This window comes from Oratosquilla oratoria, chromosome 22 (assembly GCF_046742065.1).
Source record: "Oratosquilla oratoria isolate Oo_2021 chromosome 22, ASM4674206v1, whole genome shotgun sequence".
NCBI classification, from domain to species: domain Eukaryota; kingdom Metazoa; phylum Arthropoda; class Malacostraca; order Stomatopoda; family Squillidae; genus Oratosquilla; species Oratosquilla oratoria.
The window spans coordinates 56,278,361-56,301,163 of NC_134798.1; the positions used below are offsets into that span (position 1 = coordinate 56,278,361).

The 22,803-nt window shown below is 42.1% G+C and overlaps 1 protein-coding gene across 4 annotated transcripts in view; it reads right to left on the reverse strand.

The window, feature by feature from the left end:
• LOC143037605 (uncharacterized) overlaps positions 1-22,803 on the reverse strand; it is a 152,589-nt gene that overhangs the window by 17,035 nt on the left and 112,751 nt on the right. For all 4 annotated transcript variants that reach the window (XM_076206085.1, XM_076206084.1, XM_076206086.1 and 1 more), the window contains 2 exons: positions 7,101-10,514; positions 563-2,278 (listed from right to left, as the gene is read on the reverse strand). In XM_076206085.1, coding sequence (XP_076062200.1) covers positions 563-2,278; positions 7,101-10,514 — 5,130 coding nt within the window. The remainder of the gene's footprint in view (positions 1-562; positions 2,279-7,100; positions 10,515-22,803) is intronic.

The following is a 22,803-nucleotide window of genomic DNA, read 5'->3' on the forward strand; positions in this document are numbered from 1 at the left end:
CATTACCATGTGTACATTTGTGTTAACATATATTTTTGTAAACATATTTAACAATAACAGAGCAATAATTTTTTTTTCTTGTTCAAATTTAAAGTTTTGAATTTTCAATGACCAAGGTACAGTCAGCCTTCCTTTAGTCAATCAGTTTGGTCCTTGCTATTAAGTGAGTACAATGAATGTATACAATTTACTCCAATGGGCTTTTATTATCATGCCTAGGAACATGATCATTGCCTAACTACCATAGGGGTTGGGAAAAACAAGTAAAATTCTCATCATCCCATATTTATCTGATTCAAATTCTACCAGTAGTTTGTTCTAAATTCTTAAATTCACAGGATGCGACATAATTTCAATGGCTATAATAAATTGCCCTTGTGTATGTTGAAAAAGTTTAAAGGAATTGCAAAATTTTATGGTAGATTTTTTCTAACTGGGTAGGTTTACACCATCCCACCCTACGAGATCTTGGGCATAATATATGTATACATATACATACATGTATAAATATACATCAGTGAGCATCCTGTGAACATACATGTTATGAGACATATTCACTTACTTCATGATTTTGTGGTGTAAAAAACAACTGCTGCAACTGTTGTCCTGGAGGCAACACCACAGGCTTCTGACCAAGTACCATTCCTGACGTGAGGGGCGAGGAACTGGTTGTACTGGCCATGGTGCCTGTTACAGTTACACTCCCAACCACCGTATTTGTTGTGATGGTCGAAGATAAGGTGCTTCCAGCAGTTGTTGTCAGAGTTGAGGTTCCTGCAGTGGTGGAGAATCCCGTTGCGATTCCCATATTTGGGGTTAAGCAGTCACTGCTGCTTCCAACCTCTACTGATGTACTGGTGATTGGTGGCCCAGCACTGGTTATTGTTGTTGTTGGCACCAGGTTTCCGCTTGTAGATGGAGTCATTACTGTCTGTGTGGGTATACTAACTGTATTGTGGCCAAGAACGGAGGTATTCATTCCATTCACAGGACCACTGTTTCCAGACAACACACCAACATTTGCTTGCGCTTTGATGAAAGTGTCTTGTTTAATGGAATTATTGATATGTCCTGTTGTAGTATCTGGCTCTTTGTCTTTTTTCTTCTTTTTAGGTATTTGTTTAAACCGGTTTTTGCAAGGATCCACACTCATATTTTTCAGTTGAATGTTGGCAAATTCGCCAGATGAAGTGTTTGTCTTGGCACTTGCATCCGGCAATACGGCTATTGTGTTATTTTTTATGTTGCTACCCTGACTAGGAACATTACTTTGCTGAAGTGTGCTGGCCAGGTAAGGATTCATTTGTGATACAGTCGATGGATTGCTGACAGCAGCTGTCCCGCTTTCTATACTCTGCACCACAGCCTGGTTTGACACAGCACCAGAAACTACACTTTGACCAGTGCTAGAGGACACAATCACAGCAGAATTAGGAGGCACTTGGTTGGCTTGGCTCAGTACCACACCAAGCTGTGTAACACCAGCATCAACAGCACCATGAAGAAGTGAAGTAGGAGTGGGAATGGGAATGGGAGTAGGCGTGGGAGCTGGGGTGGGCGTGGGAGTAGGTGGTGGTGGAGGTGGGAGAGGAGTTGGAGGAGGAGGTGGTGGTGGAGGAAGAGTAGGAGCAGCAGAAGCAGCAGCAGCAGCAGCAGCAGCTACTGCCTCTGGGTTCAAACTCATAACACCCAGCATCTTGGATACATCACACGTTGGAACTTGAACCGGTATTCCTGATACACTAACAACACAGTTTGCTGCTGTTGTCACTGCTAACTGACTAATACTATTGTTTGGCCCTGTCTGAGACCCTCTGGGCTCTTTCTCAGGAATTATCATTTGCTGACCAGATAACAAAGTTGATAGGGCTATCTGTCCTTCAGCAGATGGCGATCCCTTATCTGCTGCAGAAGGCTGTTGTAAGGCTTGAAGCAGGTGAGTATTTTGAGCCACCTGTGATATATCGTTAGTTGGAGGGGTTCCTTGCATGGGCTTGCTAGTAGTGGTAGTTGTAATGACAGTAGTGGTTGCAACTGTAGATGCCAGTGGCAAGGACTGGGTAGAACAGGTCAACATCTGAGAGAAAGTTGGGAGGGAGGAAGAGATGGGTTGACCATTGGAAGTCACGAACGTGGTTCCTACTGCAGTGGTGGTTGTGAGGGGAGCATTGCAGCTCAGTAACTGGGGAGAGGACATTCTCACAGGTGTAGTGTTCACTTGCTGTACAGGAGACTGCAAGGTCTGAACTAAAAGAGAAGGGGTTGGCGCACTACCGATCTGAAAAAAGAACAAAAATATATACATAAACATATGTATACATCATTGACAGGACTTATATTCAAGCTTGTGATAAAGCTGCTTAGCCAAGGGCAATTCCTGCAGAAGAGACCCGAAGAAATGGAGTGATTACCGTACCATTACAAGGCATTATCAACAAGACCTTTATGGATTAAGCAACAAATTTTTTTAATTTCATTATTAACCTGTGGCCCCAAAGGGGACATAAGTAAAGGCATAAGAGGGTCTGGGAGTCTTCCAACCAGTACCCTAAGGTTTCGGTCTTTTAATGTGCGTGGATGTGGTACAGATGAGAGTAAAAGGGAAGAGATAGGCAATATGTTTGTGAGAAGAAAGATGGATATGCTGGCTTTGAGTGAAACCAAAATCAAAGTGAAGGGCGAGTGTGAGTTTGGGAGTGTAGCTGGGAGGTACTCAGGAGTGAAGAGGGGACGAGGGAGAGAAGGGGTGGCTATACTAGTAAGTAAAGTGATAAGAAAGTGTGTAGTGGAGTGGAAGGAGGTTTCATCAAGGTTGATGTGGATGAAGGTGAAGTTGGGAAGGGAGATGTGGGTTTTTGTAAGTGCGTATGGGCCTGGTGTTGAGATGAGCATAGAGGAAAGGGAGGCATTTTGGGTAGATATAGATGAGTGCAGAGAGATTAGGGAGAAATGTTAACGTAGTTGTATTGGGAGACCTTAATGCTAGGATAAGAAACGAACCAATTGACAAAATGATTGGTAAGTATGGAGTTCCAGGTAAAAATCATAGTGGAGAATTGATGGTGGAGATGTGTCTTGAAAGAGAGTTGATGATAGGAAATACAGTGTTTTAGAAGAAAGTCAAGCATAGGTACATATGGGAGAGGGTGGTGGATGGAAGGGTGGCAGATAGAGCATTAATGGACTATATAGTGGTGACCAGGAGTATGGTAGGAAGAGTTAAGGATGTAAATGTTCTAAGGGGAGAGAGTGAGGGAATATCAGATCATTTCCTGGTGGAAGGTAAATTGAGAGTGGAGAATAGGTGGAGAAAGAGGAAAAGGGCAGAAGGTAGGGAGGTACTTAGAGCGAATGTTTAAATGAGAAAGAAAAGGAGAATGAGTATAAGAAGAAGCTGAGAGAGGAGTGGGAGGGAGTGAAGGAGGAATGGGGATGGTTCAAGGAGGGAGTCATAAGGTGTGCAAAGATGGTGTGTGGAACAAGGAGGGCAGGAGGAAATAGAAGGAAGGGTATTGAGTGGTGGGATGAGGAAGCAAAGAAGGGTGTAGAAGAGAAAAAGCAGGCATTCATAGATTGGCTACAAATTAGGACGAGGGAATCGTATGAGAGGTACAAAGTAAAGAGAAGGGAAGTTAAGCATAAGATAAAGGAAGCAAAGAGGAGAGCAGATGTGAAATGGGGTGAGAGTATGAAAGAAAATTTTGAAAGTAATAAAATTATGTTTTGGAAGGAAATTAAGAGAGGAAGAGGAGGCGAATCAAGTAGAAGAAAAGTTAAAAGGTGCAGATGGACAGATGATAATGGAAGAAAAGGGAGTGAGAGGAAGGTGGGCAGATTATTTTAGGGAGTTGCTAAATGTGAAGGAGGATAGAGAGGGAAAGGTAGTTGCAGTGGGAAGTGCTAAGAAAATGAGAGTGATGAGTGAGGAAAATGGAGGAGAAATAAGGAAAGATGAAGTGAAAGCCGCTGTTAAGATGATGAGAGCAGGTATGGTACCTGGTCTGGATGGATGCCATGCAGAATGTTAAAAAAAAAAAAGAAAAAAAAGAGGAGGTACAGTGATTGTGAGGTTATCTAATGTGTGGTGAATAGAGGGTAAAGTGCCGGAGGACTGAAGGAGTACCTGTATAGTTCCTCTTTACAAGGGAAAAGGGGATAAGTGTGAGTGTAGTAGTTTCAGAGGGATTAGCTTGTTAAGTGTGGTTGGGAAGGCTTATGGGAGGATCTTGATTGAGAGGATTAGGAGAGGAACAGAGGCAGTAATTGGCAAGGAACAGTGTGGATTTAGGACAGGTAGAGGCTGCATAGATCAGATTTTTGTGGTAAGACAGATATGTGAGAAAGCTATAGGAAAAGGTAAGGATGTTTTTTGGGCTTTTATGGATCTGGAAAAGGCTTATGACAGGGTAGACAGGAAGGCACTGTGGGAGGTTTTGCAGATATACGGGTTAGGAGGAAAGCTTCTAGGAGCTGTCAAGAGTTTTTACTAGAGTAGTAGAGCATGTGTCAGGATTAGAAATGGAGAGAGTGAGTGGTTAATGGTAAAGGTGGGACTTCGTCAGGGATGTGTTATGTCGCCCTGGCTATTCAACTTATACATGGATGGGGTGGTGTGAGAGGTAAAGGCAAAGGTGGTGGGTCAGGGATTGGAGACGGTTCAAGAAAATGGAGAAAAGTGGGAGGTGAGCCAGCTGTTGTTTGCAGACAACACTGTGCTTGTAGCAGGATCAGAGCAGGGATTGAGGAAGTTGGTGACAGAGTTTGGGAGAAAGTGAAAGAAGAAATTTGAAGATAAATGTGGGTAAAAGTAAGGTGATAGATGCACAAGGGGTGAAAGTGGCAGTAGACTGGAAGTGAGCATTAAGGGAGAGCGAATGGAGGAAGTGGATAGTTTTAGATACTTGGGTGCGAATGTGGCAGGAAAGGGTGGAGTGGAGGTGGAGGTAGAATGTAGATTGAGAGAAGTGAGTAAATACCTTGGTGGACTAAAAAGTGTAATGAGGAATAGACATTTGGGAATGGAAGCTAAGAGGAGATTGTATGAAGGAGTGATTGTGCCGACAGCACCGTATGGGGCAGAAACATGGAACATAAGAGAGGAAGAGAGGAGTTTAAATGTGTTTGAGATGAGTTGTCTGAGAAGTATGATGGAGGTTACTAGGCTGGATAGAGTGAGAAATGAGGTGAGGAGGAGAACAGGGGTGGTAAGGGAGTTGGGAGATAGGGTGGGTGAAAGAGTATTGAGATGGTTTGGACATATGGAAAGAATGAGTGAAGAAAGACTAGTAAAAGAGGTGTGGAAGGCAGATGTGGAGGGAGTGAACATGAGGGGGCAACCTAGGATGAGATGGATGGATGGGGTGAAAGGGGTCTTGCAGTGGAGTGGAGTGTGATAGGGATGGAATGGGTGTGAGTGGTTTTTATGCCCTTTTCTCTTTGGCTACCAGTACCTCCCTTGTAAGGGGGAAAAAGCCTTTGGCATATGTATGTATTAACCTCTTCAGTATGGGCCTTAAATCTCGCGGGCAGCAGCCAATGCCAAGGGCAGTTTATAGAGAATGTCAAAACGCAGGGGCGACTACAATAAATATAATCAAGACGCCGATATGGCAGCCTCGCATATCCACTTGCTCCTCATGACGGCTACGTATGCGGCACTGTATGGAAGGGGTTAACAGTTCAAAATAATGTACATTATACACAAAAAACTACTTGTTCTTGCATCAATATATACTACTTGCTTGTAATGACTAAAGAAATGTATGGTAACACTACATAAAAGTGAAAAGATGCAAGGGAAGCATTGAAAGGCTGATTAGCCACTGATGTGTGTGCGAGTGATTTAAGATTCAAGTAAGGATTGGGTCAATGTCTCCATTTAGCAATTTAATTCCAATTAACCCCTTCCATACAGTGTCGCACACGTAGGCGTCATGAGGAGCAAATGGATTCGCGACGCTGCCATATCAGCGTCTTGATTATATTTATTGTAGTCGCCCCTGTGTTTTTACATTCTCTCTAATCTGCTCTTAATCCCATTCTCTGTGGTTTTCAAAATTCACGGGTGAAAGAGAGAACGATCGATATAAGCTGTGACTATATTTTATGATGCGAGTATTATTACGACACGTCGTACGGCTGGCATTGGCTGCTGCCCGCGAGATTTAAGTCCCGTAGTGAAGTGGTTAAGGAACCAACAAAGGGTATCTGAAAGTGGTGGTCGTGCGAGACAGACATTAGAGAATTATCTCCCAGTCACTTGTCTCCAAAACCTGTCAACATAGAGGGGGTGACACTGTCTCTAGATTGAGGAGAGATCTTGGACCACATCCAGAGACCCTCCTTCGAGAGTTGAGGAAATTGATGGGTCCATCTTACATGAACACCATCAACCAGTACCCTGTCATTGGCCAATGGGACATGAATCTATCACAAAGGCAAAGGAGAATGATTTAACAATATTAATCAGAGATGATCTGCAGATGAAAAACTGTATAAGGAGAATCAAGGGGGAACTTTCATATGGTGAACATACGGGTGCCATTTCATTGGGTATGCTGGTACAAGATGAAAGCAACAAGAGGTCATAGTGAGAGATTAAGAAAGACTGCTTGAAAGAAGGAAACACAGCTTGCCACACAGATATATAAATTCATTAAAGAAGTTACAAGATATAATCCAGGCCAAAAACATTAATGAATTTATGGCAAAGAGATAAAAACACAATCCCCAGAGCACGGCTCCAACCCCGTATACTAATAGGTAAATACACACAACAAACTGGGTGTGTGTGTTTTAGGTCACAGCATTACCCATAAACAGGGCCATATATGAACTCTAAGCTCTCATCCAGGAGGGTAATAGCTGTTGATCATGACCACTGTGAACTGCACACACCAATGTAAGGTACCTAACATCCACTCCATGATTGCAAGGGTGCAGTACTCACCCTGACATGCAAGAGAAATTAAGTGCACGTTACAGTTTAATTCGAAGGAAATAAAATCTTTTTCTTAAGTTATCTCGGAGAATGCAAAGGATGTTGGGTACCTTCTACCTTACATAAGATATGCACTCATAAAATAAAATATTCATCTCACCTGTGTTACTACTCCTGAGGGAAACGCTACAGACTGATTTTTGGTTGGGTCGTGTGATATGAACACCTTGCCTTCACTTTCTAGGATACAAACACCAGCTCCAGGAGCAGGGCCAGCCTGAGTCAGAACCTGCTGAGGAACTTGTTGGACCAACGCTGGGGACTCGCTGGAAATGACTGCGGATTGCATGACCCCAGGTGGCATCAACACAGATGAACCCACTGTTGTCACAGCATGACTTTGTTGTACCTTGCTACTGTTCACTACAACATGAGGACCACTGAACTGCCCACCAGAGGTGGTAACTGTAACTTGCTGGCTTGCAGCACTTACAGCCTGACCCTGGCTTATGCTTGGGACCGAGCTAGGGGGTGCTGTATCAATGAACGATGACATATTACTGGAATCTGGTGTAGTCTCACTGCCCTCAGCATTGATGTCCCGAACAGATTCATCGAAAAGCATAAAATCTTCTATTCCATTTTCCTTAACAATATCGTAGAGAGTTATTGAACTTTTGCTTTTAGATTTATCATCTTTATTGTCTCTCTCTTTTTTCTTTTTCTTTGATTTCTTTTTGTTAGTTCTATTAGGGTCTACTATGTTCTGTGCACTATTGTCACCATTGCTTGTGACAACAGAAGAGTTGCTTGAAGCGTCATCTATCACAGCAGACTTGGTAGAGGTTATCACAGACGGAAAAGAGGAGGGCAGAGAGACTGCAGCCAATTGCATATTTCCTCCCCCAGTTGTTACTTGCATGGGCTGGTTTGCCAGCTGCATTTGAGTACCAGTAACAGCTACAGCAGTTGTGGGTGCCAGCTGCAGTGTGCAAGGTGGCGGCACTGCTGACGACACTGTTCGGACAGCACCCCCAGATGTCAAAACACTCTGCAGATTTAATGTCTGACCTGTTTGCAGAGCCACAAAAGTTGGGCCATTTGGAGTATTAATCTGTTGAATTTGGAGTGGAGGCATGGGTGGTTGAGGCTGCACCATCCGCAGAATAGGTTGTTGCAATCTTGTACCTTGACCAATGCCCTGGGGAAGGACCAAAGTAGGAGTTTGACCACTGGCAGGTATCATGACAGCCTGAGGCTGACCTGCTTTGTTTCCAGTTGCCGAAACCATCTGGTGCTGTCCTGGCATTGGCACCAGTACAGCCTGGCCAGCCCCAGGACCTGCAGGTTTTAGGAGGAGTGGTACTCCATTTGGCTGCTGGATAAGTAGTGGCTGCTGAAATCCTCCCTGCAAGAAGGAAGGATTGAGCACTAATCCACCCATCCCTGGCTGGCCTGGCACGATGGTTTGCTGTCCGGCAGGCCCCAACACAATGGGTTGTTGACCTGTCGGTGTAACCTGTCTGGTTCCGATGAGGGTTTTTCCAGGCGGTGGTGGCGCTGCCTGTGGGCCTGAACTGGTTACTTGTGGTGGCGGTTTGGGTAGAAGTTGAGGCTGTTTGGGCTTGTGACCTGGTGCATTAAGTTGGGCTTTGGGCTGTGAAGACTGAGGTGATGAAACCAGCTGAATGATTTGATTACCCTGCATGACCTGCTTGACCCCTGACGAAGCCACCACGGGGGACCCTGCAGCATTCTGAGGTATTACCATCCCACCAGATGCTACTTGAGCTTGGGGGACTGTCTGCTGGGGTACAAGTCCTTGCACCATACCCACCCCTCCCATCACCTGCTGCACAACCGAAGCATGAGGTGCTTGAGCTTGGCCAGTCCCTGGCGTTACGCTTGGGCTTGGCGCGACCACTTGCGGAGTTGGCGTGGCAGCAGGTGATGGTGTTGGGGGAGCTGGCGATTTTAGTGAAGCGCTCCCTCCGACACTCCCATGGGGAGACGGTACGGGAGCAGGGGATCGTGTGCTGTAGACCGTCGGGGCAGGGCTTTGTGCAACAGAATGGGGTGATGGTGTGGGTGTGCCTTGGTGGAAAGGCGATGGACTTGGAGATGTTCTTGGCAGAGAACTGGCCGGCGACTTGGAGGGTAACGGAAATGGAGATGCTGCAGCTCCAGGTGTTTGTGGATTTCCTGCAGGTGAAGGTACTGGCTGCTGCGGAGCACCAACAAGTGCTGCTGTGTTGGATACAACATAATTTGGTGCTCCATTAGTGGTTAAAGCTCCTACATTTGTCAGCACCTGAGTTGTGCTATTGAACAGTTGGGCACTATTGGTTATAACTTGTCCGCCTGGTATCAAGTGGCTTCCCTGAATAACTTGCCCTGCACCAAGCATTTGGCCACCCTGCACAACCTGGCTTCCAGCAAGTACCTGACCCTGGGAGAGAACTTGTCCATTTTGCACTACTGGGCCTCCTGCTAGTACCGGACTTTGGGAAAGAACCTGCCCTCCAGACAAAACCGGCCCCCCTGACAAAACCTGAGCACCAGATGGGCCCTGAAGCAGCTGTGCTCCTTGAAACAAATGAGGAGCTGCCTGGGTGAACAAGTGCCCTGAAGAGGTGATGACCTGCCCTGCCCCACCAACCACTTGTAGATTTCCCGAAACCACTTGCGAATTGGGAGCCACCTGCACACTTTTGAAAGATACAGGCTGCAAGGTTGATACTGCACGAGGAGACCCCTGCTTGGAGCTACTGGCCTGAGTAGTCTGAAGAGCTTGGGGCACATGAACCTGCCCTCCTTGGGCAGTTGCACTTGAAATCAACCTTACGTTTGAAGTAGAACTGTTTGAAGAAATAGGGGAACTGTGGGTGGTTTGAGTTTGTTGCTGTTGCTGCTGCTGTGGTTGTTGCTGCTGTTGCTGCTGCTGCTGTTGTTGCTGTTGCTGTTGTTGCTGCTGCTGTTGGATCTGTTGACTTAATGCAGCAGGCGATGCTAAAAGTTGTTGTAGGGTTTGGTGGTCACCAGCACTTTCTTGACGAAGGTGAGGCAGGGCAGAAGGGCCTAACGATACCGAGAGCTGGCCACCAGCTGTATTACTGATGGCTACATTCTGGTGGGCACCTTGTCTGCTTTGCTGTTGCTGCTGTTGCTGCTGCTGTTGTTGCTGCTGTTGCTGTTGTTGTTGCTGTGACTGAGACTGTGGTTGCTGCTGCTGCTGCTGATGCAGCTGTTGCTGCTGCTGTTGTTGTTGCTGTAAATGCTGCTGCTGTTGCTGTATTTGATGAATCTGCTGCTGCTGTAACTGTTGATGCTGTGAAGTGGGTGGAATGGGCCCAGATGCCCCATGGGATGTGGAATGGGGGCCATGGGGAGTGGAAGAAACCGCTGGAGTGTGGAGAGTCTGCTGCAGAACGTGGGGGTGGAGCGGATGGTGGGGATGGGGCCCACGCAAGCCCCCAATGAACTGACCATCGAGAGGAAAGTTTTCGAGCCCACTGCTTATCAGTCCGGAATCAGTTGAGGAGCTAACATTGTCAAATCGGGGGGAGTCAAAGCCCTGTGGACAGAAGAACAAAATATATTAGAACGATTAATTGTGAAATGCAAACAGGGAGTGGGAAGAAGTCAAAGTGGACAAAACATTAAATACATGACATGCAAAAGGGAGAAACAGTGATGCTTGATTGAGAAGATGGGAAAGGCTTCCAAGGAAAGATATTAAAGAGCGGAGAACATGAGGGAGGCAAAAAAGGAATTTGGATAAGAAGGATATGAATGGAGAGGTGGACAACAGGATTCAAAAATATTAGTTCATGATGGGCTGGGAAGAAAAGGATGAGAGAGAGAAAATATATATATATATATATATATATATATATATATATAAAAAATGAAATAAACAAATGGGACAGAGGGGGGTTCCCAATTTAAAGAAGCAGCCTTGCTGCATTCCCTATGACCCAGGGTGAAGGGCAAGATGCATGCAGGGATGCATCATCCAAGAGGAGCCAAGATGAGAGGGAGGGAGGGGTGGTGAATGGGAGTGAAATGGGTTGGGGGCAAAGTAGGTGGGGGTGGAATTATGCTTTTTGATTTTGACAACATCCCTGGTAAGGGGGGGGAAAAGCCCTTGGTATATGTATGTATAAGGAAAACGGGAGGGAAGTAGAAAAATGAGCAATAAAGAATGGAGGAAATGGGAAGGGTTGTGAAGTTTGGGCGAGAGTTACCGATTAGGGAGATGAGGGGCATGGAGATCACGAATGGGGGTGAAGGTATAATGAATGGGTGAGGAAGGTATTTAACATTTAATTGGAGAGAGAGAAAATAATACATACATATACCAAAGGCTTTTTTCCCCTTACAAGAGTAGTAGCCAAAAAGAAAAAGGCATAAAAACCATTCCCACCCATTCCATCCCTAAATACACTCCACTCCCCTCCATCCTCCCTCTTGTCTTGGCACCTCCTGGATGACAGGTCATCCCTGCATCTTGTCCACTGCCCTGGGTCAGAGGCAGTGTTGCAAGACACAGCACATCCACAGCAAGGCCACTTCATTAAATTGGCGACCCCCCCTCTCTGTCCCCTCATGCAGAAAAGGAGAAGACAGGGAGAAATCCCTTCGGGCTGCGTCAAAATTTTCTCACACATACTACCTCACCCCCCATTCCACCTCATGCATCACATCATCCATATACAACCATTCTCCATTCACCCCTGTCTTCTGTCCTCTCTCGTCCTTCCTCAACAGACATTCTCCTCTTCCCCAAAGCCCCTTTCACCCCATCCATCCATCCCATCCTAGTTCGCCCCCTCATGTTCACTCCCTCATCTGCCTTCCATACCTCTTTTACTAGTCTTTCTTCACTCATTCTTTCCATGTGTCTAATAAGAACAAAATAAAAAAGTTGAAAAAAATTATATAATATATATATATATATATATATATATATATATACATACACACACACACACATACATATATATTTTTTTGTGGCCAATAGTACACCAAAGAGACGGTGGAGAGAGGTTTATTAAAGAAGGGTAGAAGACCAGATGGATTGTATCCTTTTTGAGTGCAGTAGGTAGAGAGGGTGAGAAAAGAGGAGCAGGAAGAGAGAGAGAGAGAGGGAAGGGGGAGGGTGAGGAGAGTTGTGTGAGGAAAGGAGAGGGGAGTGTCAGGATAGAACAGGGGAAGGTGAGGATAGGGGAGAGGGAAAGAATGAGAAAGGCTGGAGGGGGAGAGGGGAGGGAGGAAAAAAGGGGAGAAGAGGAAAGAGGGAGAAGAGTTCCCTGGAGGGGGAAGGGGGAGGAAGGAAAAAGGGGAGGAGAGGAGGAAAGAGGGAAGAGTTGGATGAGGGGAGAGTGAGAAAGGGAAAGGGAAAAAGAGGGGAGAGTGTGAAGACAGAGAGAGAGAGAGAGAGAGAGAGAGAGAGAGAGAGAGAGAGAGAGAGAGAGAGAGAGAGAGAGAGAGAGAAAAAAGAGTGGGGGAGGGGGAGGAGGAGTGGAGAGAGGGTGCTTTGATTAAGCTTCCAGCCTGTATGGCTCATCCCTTAGTTGTGTGTTAACTACAAATGAATCAAACTCGATTACCACGTGGACACTCCTCCTCACAAGACATCAATGAATCATGGAGTCTGATAACATCCAGCTATTCAATCTAGATAATGTGTCCCCCCTCCCCCACCTCCACTCCCATCATTGTTGCTCCTGTAATTGTGTAATTACATTGTCTGTTGCTATATCTAGCAGAATATTATCACATAGTGGTACATCTTTCGCTTCTTCCCATTTCACCTCTGCAGATGAAGTTACATTACGATCATGTTAGCATTTCTCTCAATATCACACTCCCCTCCCCAATTGTGATCCTGTGCCACAAAATATTCGACCTTCCCTTACCAATTTACACATCTATCAGTTCTACCTTTCCTTCTCCCTGGTACCACATTGAAGCTCTTCACTATTATTGTCATACACCTTCTGTCATCTCTCTCCGTTTTCCATGTCTCAGACACTATCAATTGAACTGATATTCTTTTTTTCTAATATTGTCTCAAACAGACATAAAATATCAAGTCTCTCTCTCCTCTGTGCATGTGTGTGTGTGGTACATATTTACCTTGTTGTAACTTACGGGAAGGGGAGCTATGCTCATGGTGTCCCATTTTTGTATCTTGTGTGTGTGTGTGTTTATCTAATTGTAACATACAGGAAAGGAGGCAACATTTGTTGACTTTGAATTCCTACTCCCCAATTTATCACACCTAGCTTCATGTTCATTTTCAGTTCCAACCTGGCCTATATTCTTACTTTCCAATTATCATATTTAGATTTGAGTCTGAATGTGTTATTTATCTACCTAATTGTAGTACACAAGAAAGGAGCAAAGTTCATTGGGTCACGTTTCCTATTTTCTAATGCACCTACACACAAATTCATGTACGGTTCAAACTTAATCTATATCTTTGATTTCCAATTATCATACTTAGACTTGAACTCATGCATTGTTTGAGCTTGGGCTATATTGCCTTCTAAGCTATTCCACATATTTATACATCTATATAAGAACATACATGTGAATGAAGGAGACTGCAAGGGACCATAAGGCCTACACTAGGCAGCTCCATATATGGAAAACTGTATTTCTCAACTATAAGGTACTTTATCAAATGCTTTCTCTAGGTCCAGGTACACATAGTCCATCCATCCCCCTCTCTTGTAGCACATCAATCACTCTCGAGTAAGAGCTTAAAAGGTTCCACACAAGTGACCTTCCGGATCTAAAGCCAAACCGACTGACTGCCAGAATGTTCATCTTTTCAAGATATGGTCCACCAATCTTTCATAATCCTTTCACATAATTTCACTATTAAGCTGGTTAGTGATACTGGCCTATAATCTAGGTGTTTCCTTGTTTCCACCTTTGTGAATTGGCACCATATTTGTCCTTTTCAAATCAAGTGGCACAATGCTTTCTTTCAATGAACATGTTGCAAAACTGTGGATCTTGTCCACTAGTTGTTCCAAATGTAGTATACCTTCATACATACATACATACATACTAAAGGCTTTTTCCCCCTTACAAGGGAGGTAGTCAAAAAGGAAAAGGCATAAAATCATTCCCACCCATTCCATCCCTGAATACACTCCACACCCTCCCTCTTATCTTAGCACCTCCTGGATGACGGGTCATCCCTGCACCTTGTCCACTGCCCTGGGTCAGAAGCAGTGTCGCAAGACACAGCACATCCACAGCAAGGCCGCTTCATGTAGTATACAGTATGGAAAAGGCCAATGCTTGTGAGATTCAGTCTCCTACTCCACAATTTATCAAACATAGCCTCAAATTCAATGATGTTTAGATTTACATTCATATATTGTTCCTGCTTCTGCTAAGATGGGAGGGAGGGTGGAGGGATGTGGAGTGTTTTCGGGGATGGAATGGGTGGTAATGATTTTATGCCTTGTCCTTTTTGGCTACCTCCCTGGTAAGGGGGAAAAAGCCTTGGTATATGTATGTATGTATGTATGCTTCTGCTCTACCTCTTTCTGAGCCATTCCAAGTATTCACGTATTTGTATGCAAAACGGTTTCTTCATAACTTTGACATGTAGTCTTTCTCAATTTGTTCTCATGACCTCTTTGACACTTCCTATCCCTAATCTGGAGACCTCTTCATTAAGTATAGTCTATTCCCTTTAGAGACTTGAATAAATCATATCACTTTTTTTTTTTTTTTTAATCTTGTTGGCAGACCCAACTCATTTAGTTTATCTAAATAATAATAATAATAACTATAAAATAAATAAATGAATAAATAGAATAAATGGCAGGCATTATAGCATACTGCTTAGGTGTTTATCTAAATGAAGTTTAAAACTGAACTGTACTGCATTGCACAGTATCTGCAAGAAGTTTATGCCATTTATTTACTTTATTGTTGGCAGTCATTTCTACACATTTCCATATTAATTCTACTTCCTGACAGTTTGATACCATTTTTTCTTGTTTGATTCAGTGTGAACATTATGTCACATTTGGTGTTGTCAATACCCTATAGAATCTTCAGACCTGTATCAAATCTACCCTTTTTTGAGGAAAATAGATTCATGTGTTTTAGTCAATTTTCACACAATTTATTTCTGATATTTGTGATCACTTTGTTGGCTCACTTTTTGTACTTTGTCATCTGTCAATGTCTATGAGATTCAGTGACCATATGGATACAACATATTCCAAATATGGAAAGGGTGAAGGTAAACGCCAAAAAATCATAGGAGTTTTATTCCTAATTTTTCATCCTTAAAGGAGGAAGACCTTTAAGGACGAAACATTAGCAATAAAACTCCTACGGTTTTTTGGCGTTTACCTCACCGCCATTTCCACTCGTTCTGTCATATATATTTCAACATATTCCAAATGTGAATGAACTAATGATTTATGTAGCTTGTTAATGACAGACAGACTTTTAAAATCAAAAGATTATGCAATCAGTCCTAGAATCTTATTTGTTTTCTTTGAGGCAGAAATACACTGCTTAGGTGATTAAGATCATTACTGATAATTACACAGAGATCCTTTCCACAAACCACTTTTGTTAATGAATTTCCAAATAACATGTAATTGTTACTTATACCTATGTGCATAACTTTACATCTTCTTGGGTTAAATTTCATTAGCCATTTTTTAGACCATTGCTGTAGTTTATCTAAAATTTCTTGCATAACTAATTAGTTTAAATGATCATTTGCCATCCCACACAGTTTTGTATCTTCAGCAAATTTGGAGACAATAGATTTCAGTCCATGGTCTATATTATTTATAAATACTATGAATGTGTCCCAAGTATGGAACTATGAGGAACTCCACTAGTAACATTTTTCCATTTAGACGTTTTGCAATTTACGACAACTGTTTACAGTTGTTTAACCAATTACTAGTCCAGCTTAACCTCTTCACTCCGGGGCACACCGCACGTCTGGCAGCAATAGCTGCCCGACGTGCAATGTTGTGTCATAATAATCGCATTATAAAAATAAAGTCAGTGCTCAATCGTTCGTTCTCTTTCACACGTGTATTTTGATATCCATAGAAAATTGATGAAGCCAGTTTAAAGAGAATGGAGATTATGTAGGTACTACAATAAATATAATCAAGATGCCGACGTCGGCATCATCGAGTACCCACTTGCTCCTCATGCCGCCTATGTAAGCGTCACCGTATGGAAGTGGTTAATAGTCAATTTAGCAAAAAGTCTTTTGTGCAGGACAGTATCAAAAGCCTCCGCAAAGTCCAGATATATTAAATCTATATTGTTTTTGTCATAATTTGAGATGACTGTTGCAGAACTCAGTAGCTTAGTTATACAAGAATGTTTCTGTCTCAATCCATGCAGGCTATCATTTATAAAAACAGCTGCTTTCTAAATGGTGTTCAATAGCGTCAAAGGATTACAAAGGCGGAGCATGCCGACAGGAGACCTTTTGGTCCATCTCTCATGATAGTTTCCATAATTTTTCCTATGATTGTAGTGAAGCTTATAGGCCAGTTCATTGGCTTTTTTTGTAACCCTATTTTCGATAAGAGGGTAACATCCACTAACTTCCATTCTCTTGTGACATTTTCTGATATGAGTAATTTTTTTTTATATAATTTCTAATGGAACAACAATATAATTTTTCATTTCCTACAAGATTCTTGGACACCAATTGTCAGGCCCTTGTGTTTGATTAACTTTGAGTTTTTCTATACATCTTTCAATTTTTTATTTTGATATATTTACAGTAGTGAGTTTCCCCTAGACTTATCATTGGCTTCAGTTTGGATTTCACTTTGAGGTGTTTTGTTTACAAACACAGAGCCAAAATAGTTATTCAAAATATCATACATTCCTTCACTTGAATATCTAAGTTGACCATTAGCAGATAATAGTGGGCCAATGTTATTCCTAATGACCTTTTCATTTCTAATATAACTTTAAAATTCTTTGAGATTTTCTTTGTATTTATCAGCAATATTCATTTCGTACTGCCTTTTTTTTTCATCACCTTTTTTAAATCCCTCTGTATTATCATATAACTTTGATAGTTGTTAGGTGCACCAGAACACTCGTATTTCTTATAAGCCTGTCTCTTTTTAGCAATACTTTTGTCAGTTTCTTTGTCAAGCCATTTTGGATGAGCCTGATTTGGGGGACATCTGTCCTTAAATGGGATTAAGTACTTATCATTTGTTTTTGTATATTTTGAAATATTTCCCATATCTGACCTACAGGTCTTTTGTTTAATTTTACCTCCCAGTCTGTAAGCTGAAACTCCTGATGCGGTCCTATGAACCAAACTTTACTGAAATCAGGTATTTTAGATCCACAACTATCTATTCTAAATTTTTTTTAGTTGCATGGATGTGTGTTGTAACTCCCCTATTAGGTGAAGCAAGGGCAGATTATGTTTAGGGATGGTTTGGACACGTGAAAAGAACAAGTGAAGAAAGATTAATAACATGTGGAATGCAGAGGTGGAGGGAGTGAATTTGGGGGGGACAACTGAGGATGAGATGAATGGATGGGGTGTAGGGGGCATTGAGAAAGAGGAGAATGTCTGTTGAGCAAGGAAGGGAGAGGGCAGGAGATAGGGATAAGTGGAGAGTGGCTGTCTATGGACGATACTGTTATGCATGGAAGGGAGAGGAAGGGGGAGGGGGAGGGGCAGGGGATGGGGGTTTGTTTATGTGTGAATGATATTTTGACGCTGACCAAAGGGATTTCTCGCAGTTTTTTCTTTTTCTGCATGAGGGGACAGAGGGGGGTGGGTTGCCGATTAAACGAAGTGGCCTTGCTGTGGATGCACTGTCTTGCTACATTACTTTTGAGCCAGGACAGTGGGCGAGATACAGAGATGACCAGTCATCCATGAGGTGCTAAGATGAGAGGGGGGAGAGGGTGGTGGATTGGAGTGAAATGGGTGGGAGAAGGTACATTCCTTTGACTTGGCTACCCCCCTTGCAAGGGGGAAAAAGCTCTTGGTATATAGATGTTCAAGTCATCTTTTTACCCTTTTCCTTGGCTACCCCCCGTGTAGGGGGAAAAAGCCTTTGCTGTATGTATGTATGTTGTTTGAGGTGACTACTGGTATGTGCAGACTGTAATTACAGACTTCTCTCTCACCATCTGCCCCCACCATCATTGGTCATTTTATTAGTACCGGGGAATAATGAAGTTATTGTTTGTGTACATATCTCTTCTCAAATACAGTAATTATATATTGACCATAGCACATTAGATAAGAAAGTACTCAAGTAAGTAACAGCAGCAACGACTGCAACAGTACTGTAGGAGAGAGGCCAAACGCAGAGTATGGGATCCAATGTATTTAATGTTTCACCTAGCAGGGCTTCTTCAGAAGCCCTGCTGGGTGAAACGTTAAATACATTAGATCCCATACTCTGCGTTTGGCCTCTCTCCTAAAGTACCCAAGTAGGTTAAGCAGTACAAACTTGCACTATTCTGCACCAAATGTACCACAGTTGGTTGAATCCACTGCATTCAGGAAAGGCTACTTGTACAATAAGAGGGAAAGGTACAACAGTAAGTGAATATATTGCCAATCAGTTTGGCAGTTAATTCCACACACATGGCATCAATTTTCCTGGTCAAAAGTTGATGCTGGAGGTGCCAAGAAATATTTGTGAGGCTGTCAGCCATCCATCTGGGAGAGGGCAAGAGGGGAGAAATACGAGAGGGTAAGGGAGAGAAGGGGAGAGAAGGGGAAAAGAGGAAACCAGAGGGCAATACACATCTGATGCTGTACAACAAAGATGGGACGAACAAAGGAAATCTTGAGGATATACTGTGGTGACCTGAAAGAAAGGGGGAGCAAAAAGAGGAAGAGGGATAAACCAAACAGTAGGGAGAGACAATTGATGATGAAGAAAAGAAGCAGAGGGGATAAAATGCAAGAAATGAAAGAGGGGGAAAGTGTGGAGAAGTGAGAGGATCATGGAAAGGAGACCTAGACTTCATTAAAGATGATGGAACCTTAAGACATTATCATTTTTTTCCTTTCTACTGATCTTGAGAAAATATTACCTTTGCATACAATATCTTATAATCTATCATTTATAATATCACATCTCCTTAATTCACTAATCATCTTTTAACTTCTTAGATATGGTGATTTTCATACATTGAGTTACTATTCTTAATACTTTGTATCTTCTTTTATTGTAGATAACCATGCTGTGGAGGTGTAGTGGAGTGTTGTTCTTAAGAGCCATTTGCAAAGTGAATAGTTTCTGCTTACCAAAACCTTCACTTGCTACTGGTCACTACTTTTTCTTGTTGATTTCCACTGGTTAAGCCCATGATGTGTGGGGTGAAGGACATGTGCATACCACAAGTATCACAACACCTCCACTCAGAAACAAAAATTCCTATGCCTATGTGCACTCAATCCCATCTATATATCACATTATACATCTCATGAGAGAGAAAAAGAGGGGGGAGAATGGGAGAGAGAGAGAGAGAGAGAGAGAGAGAGAGAGAGAGAGAGAGAGAGAGAGAGAGAGAGAGAGAGAGAGAGAGAGAGAGAGAGAGAGAGAGAGAGAGAGAGAGAGAGGAGTGAGAGTATGTATGTATTTACATAATTGTAGTATACAGGAAAAGAGCAACGCTCATTGGGTCCCATCTACTATTCTAAATTCCCATATACTATTCTCTAATTTTCTAACATACCTAGACTCAAATTCAGGTACAGTTCCAACTTAACCTATACCTTCGATTTCCAAGTATCATATTTAGATTTTCACTCCTGTATTGTTTAAACTTGGGGTATATCATGTATATATGTGAGAGAGTACTAAAAAATCTAAACACCTTACTTCCGCTTCCATACATGTCCATACAAAAACACACTTGCATCATACAAACAAATACATAAATAAAAAACAAAATAAAATAAATAATAATATTCTATACTTCACTAAGCTTTCCCTGACATCAACCTGATAACGAAAATACTGTAGGATGGGGTAATTGGGCCATCACTTGAGTAAATGGGCCATATAAAAGTCATTCATGTATCAAAAATTATGTTACAACTGGTAAATAAAATTCTGGTAAAATGGGAGGTAGGTAAAAGTGAAATATTTTAAAACCAATTTCAATTAAAAAAAGTGAATAACTTTTATATGGCCCATTTACCCCTCAGTGATGGCCCGATCACCCCATCCTACGGTACCTCGGACTTTCCCTGAAATTAACCCAACAAAGAAATCACTCAAGACAAGTCAGCACTCTATTACTGAAATTGCAATTGTCATAAAAAAGGTACTAACACAGAAATGGTCCGGCAACAAATTTAACTTCCAGAGATACAACCACCCCATAGAAGACAGTGAACACTTCAGTACACAATCCCCTACTCTCACTCAATCTCGACAATACAAAATCTTTTTTGAGTAACTTCTGGTTTGAACTGGTTGATGTAGAATATGAGGGTCACAGAAAACAAGACATGCGGAAATGGACTGATATACGCTTCCAATGCTGCATGATGAACACTTTGGATGTAATGAAACCAGAAACCTAAAAAATGCTTTAGAAATGATAACTCATTATTATTTACTATTAACCTGTTTATTATTTATTTTATTTCTTATTATTTATATTATTTTTATTTATCTATTTATTTATTTATCATTATTATTATTTTCCCCACCACATTCGACCTAGTTATGGACCAAACGGTCTCCTGTCGGCATGCTCCTCCTTTGTAAAAAATACAAGAATGGATACAATGAGAAATGTGGTGGTGAGGTAGAGAACTTGGGAGAGACATAAAGTAGAAAAAGAGTGCATAGTTGATACGGGATTTCAAACAAATATATAAGACTATCAATTAGAATGTGAAAAGCAAAATAGATTGAAGTGAGCCTGAGCGAAGACCACAGATGAGATAGATAGATGGAGTGAAGGGGGGCTTTGATTGTCAAAACAATTCACAACAATAAAGCATAACAACAGGAGACCTTTCAATCAATAAAATTTGGATGGATTTTTAACTTGTCAAGTGCTCACCCAAGTGAATTTCAAAAATTAAATTTTCATTATATTCATTTGCCTGACCTTGCTGTGGATATGCTGTGTTTTGGCACATTGCATCTGACCTGAGCAATGCCTGGGGTAAAAGGATGACTCTTTATATGCAAGGAGTTCAGATTAATGAGAAACACATGGGTAATGGACAGGAGTGTGATGGGTGTATGCCTTGCCTAGCTATCTCCATTACATGGGAGAAGAAGTCACTTGGCATACAGATAGACAGCCTTGGTTGCAAGTTTATTCCATTCAATGATGACACAGTTGGCAGAATTTTTTCTAAGTTAGATCAAGAGGGACGTATGTGGAATGTCTATCAAGCATGGAGGAGTGCAAAGCATGGGAGTGAATGGTGGAAGACTAAATTGATGAAGGGATGATAGAGCCCAATGAGATGATCTCATTTAATCAATATTTTGATTGGATGAGACGTGGGTCACCATACAGTGTACCTGGGGATGGGACAACCTTTCATTCCTTAGGTGCTGAGAGGACAGGGGTGGTTGAACGAGTTTCATTCATTGGTTTATGATGTTGGTGTAATCTTTGATTTGGCTACCCTTTTATAAAGGAGAAGGGGCCTTGTATGTTAACAAACAAACTTATTTGAACTGTTCCTTGGAAAGCAAATCCATTACAAAAACAATTGAGGAGAAAGATTTGGGAGTGCTGACACGACAACCTGTCACCTGAACATCAGTAGGATTTTGGGGGAGACATTTGGACTGCTGCAGTTGATTGAAATGGCTTTTCATGGTATGGATGAGGATAAAGGAAAACACTTATAGAAACTCTGATTTGTCCAAGAATAGAAAGCATATTAGTGATAGGGTGCCCACACAAAGTGAAGGATATAAGCAATATTGGGAGAATGAGGAGGGCAATAACCAAATTGGTTCCCAGCCTGGTAGATACATTATATAAAAAGAGACAAAGGAATGAATGTTTGATTAGGGATAGGAGGGTTCGAAGATGCCATGAAAAACAAACTGAGAAAGACTAAAGTCTAAAAGATATATACAAACATTTCTTTATGCATACATACATACATACATACATACATGTATGCATAAAGAAATGTATGTTTATATCTTTATGCAGATACATGAATACTTGGAAATGGCTTAGTTCATATGACCCAAGCTGGAACAAATGCATAATTAAAATCTAAGTATGATATTTGGAAAATATGGACCTAGCCACTAACTTGGAACAATATGAGAATATGTACCCAGGAATGACAACTGGAGAGTATGAGACAGGACCTCATGGGCAGTATTCCTTCTCCTGTATACAACAATAAGATAATCATGCACACACACACACACTGGAATAAAGCCAGGTATAATAATAGCAGAATAAGGGACAGGACCCTGTGAACACTGCTTCTTTCTTGTATACTATAATCATGTAGGTAAATACAATTACAGACATAACTTCTGCAGAAGCATTCCTACTTTCTTATCACATATGTAAGGTATACAAACAAATTCAAGGCTGGGTATGATAAACTGAAGTGTAAAAGACAGAACTCCACAAATGCTACTCCTTTTGTATATACATTAGGTATACACACACACACTTCACTACATGGAAAAGGACATGACGAAGAAAATAATTGAAAATCTGGTTTGTCCCTGATTGGAATCTACAGCAGTGGTTTAGTCACCACACCTAAACAGAGATACAAGAAAAATTGAACAGAAAGGACAATAACAACAATGATCCTATGTCTTAATGACAAG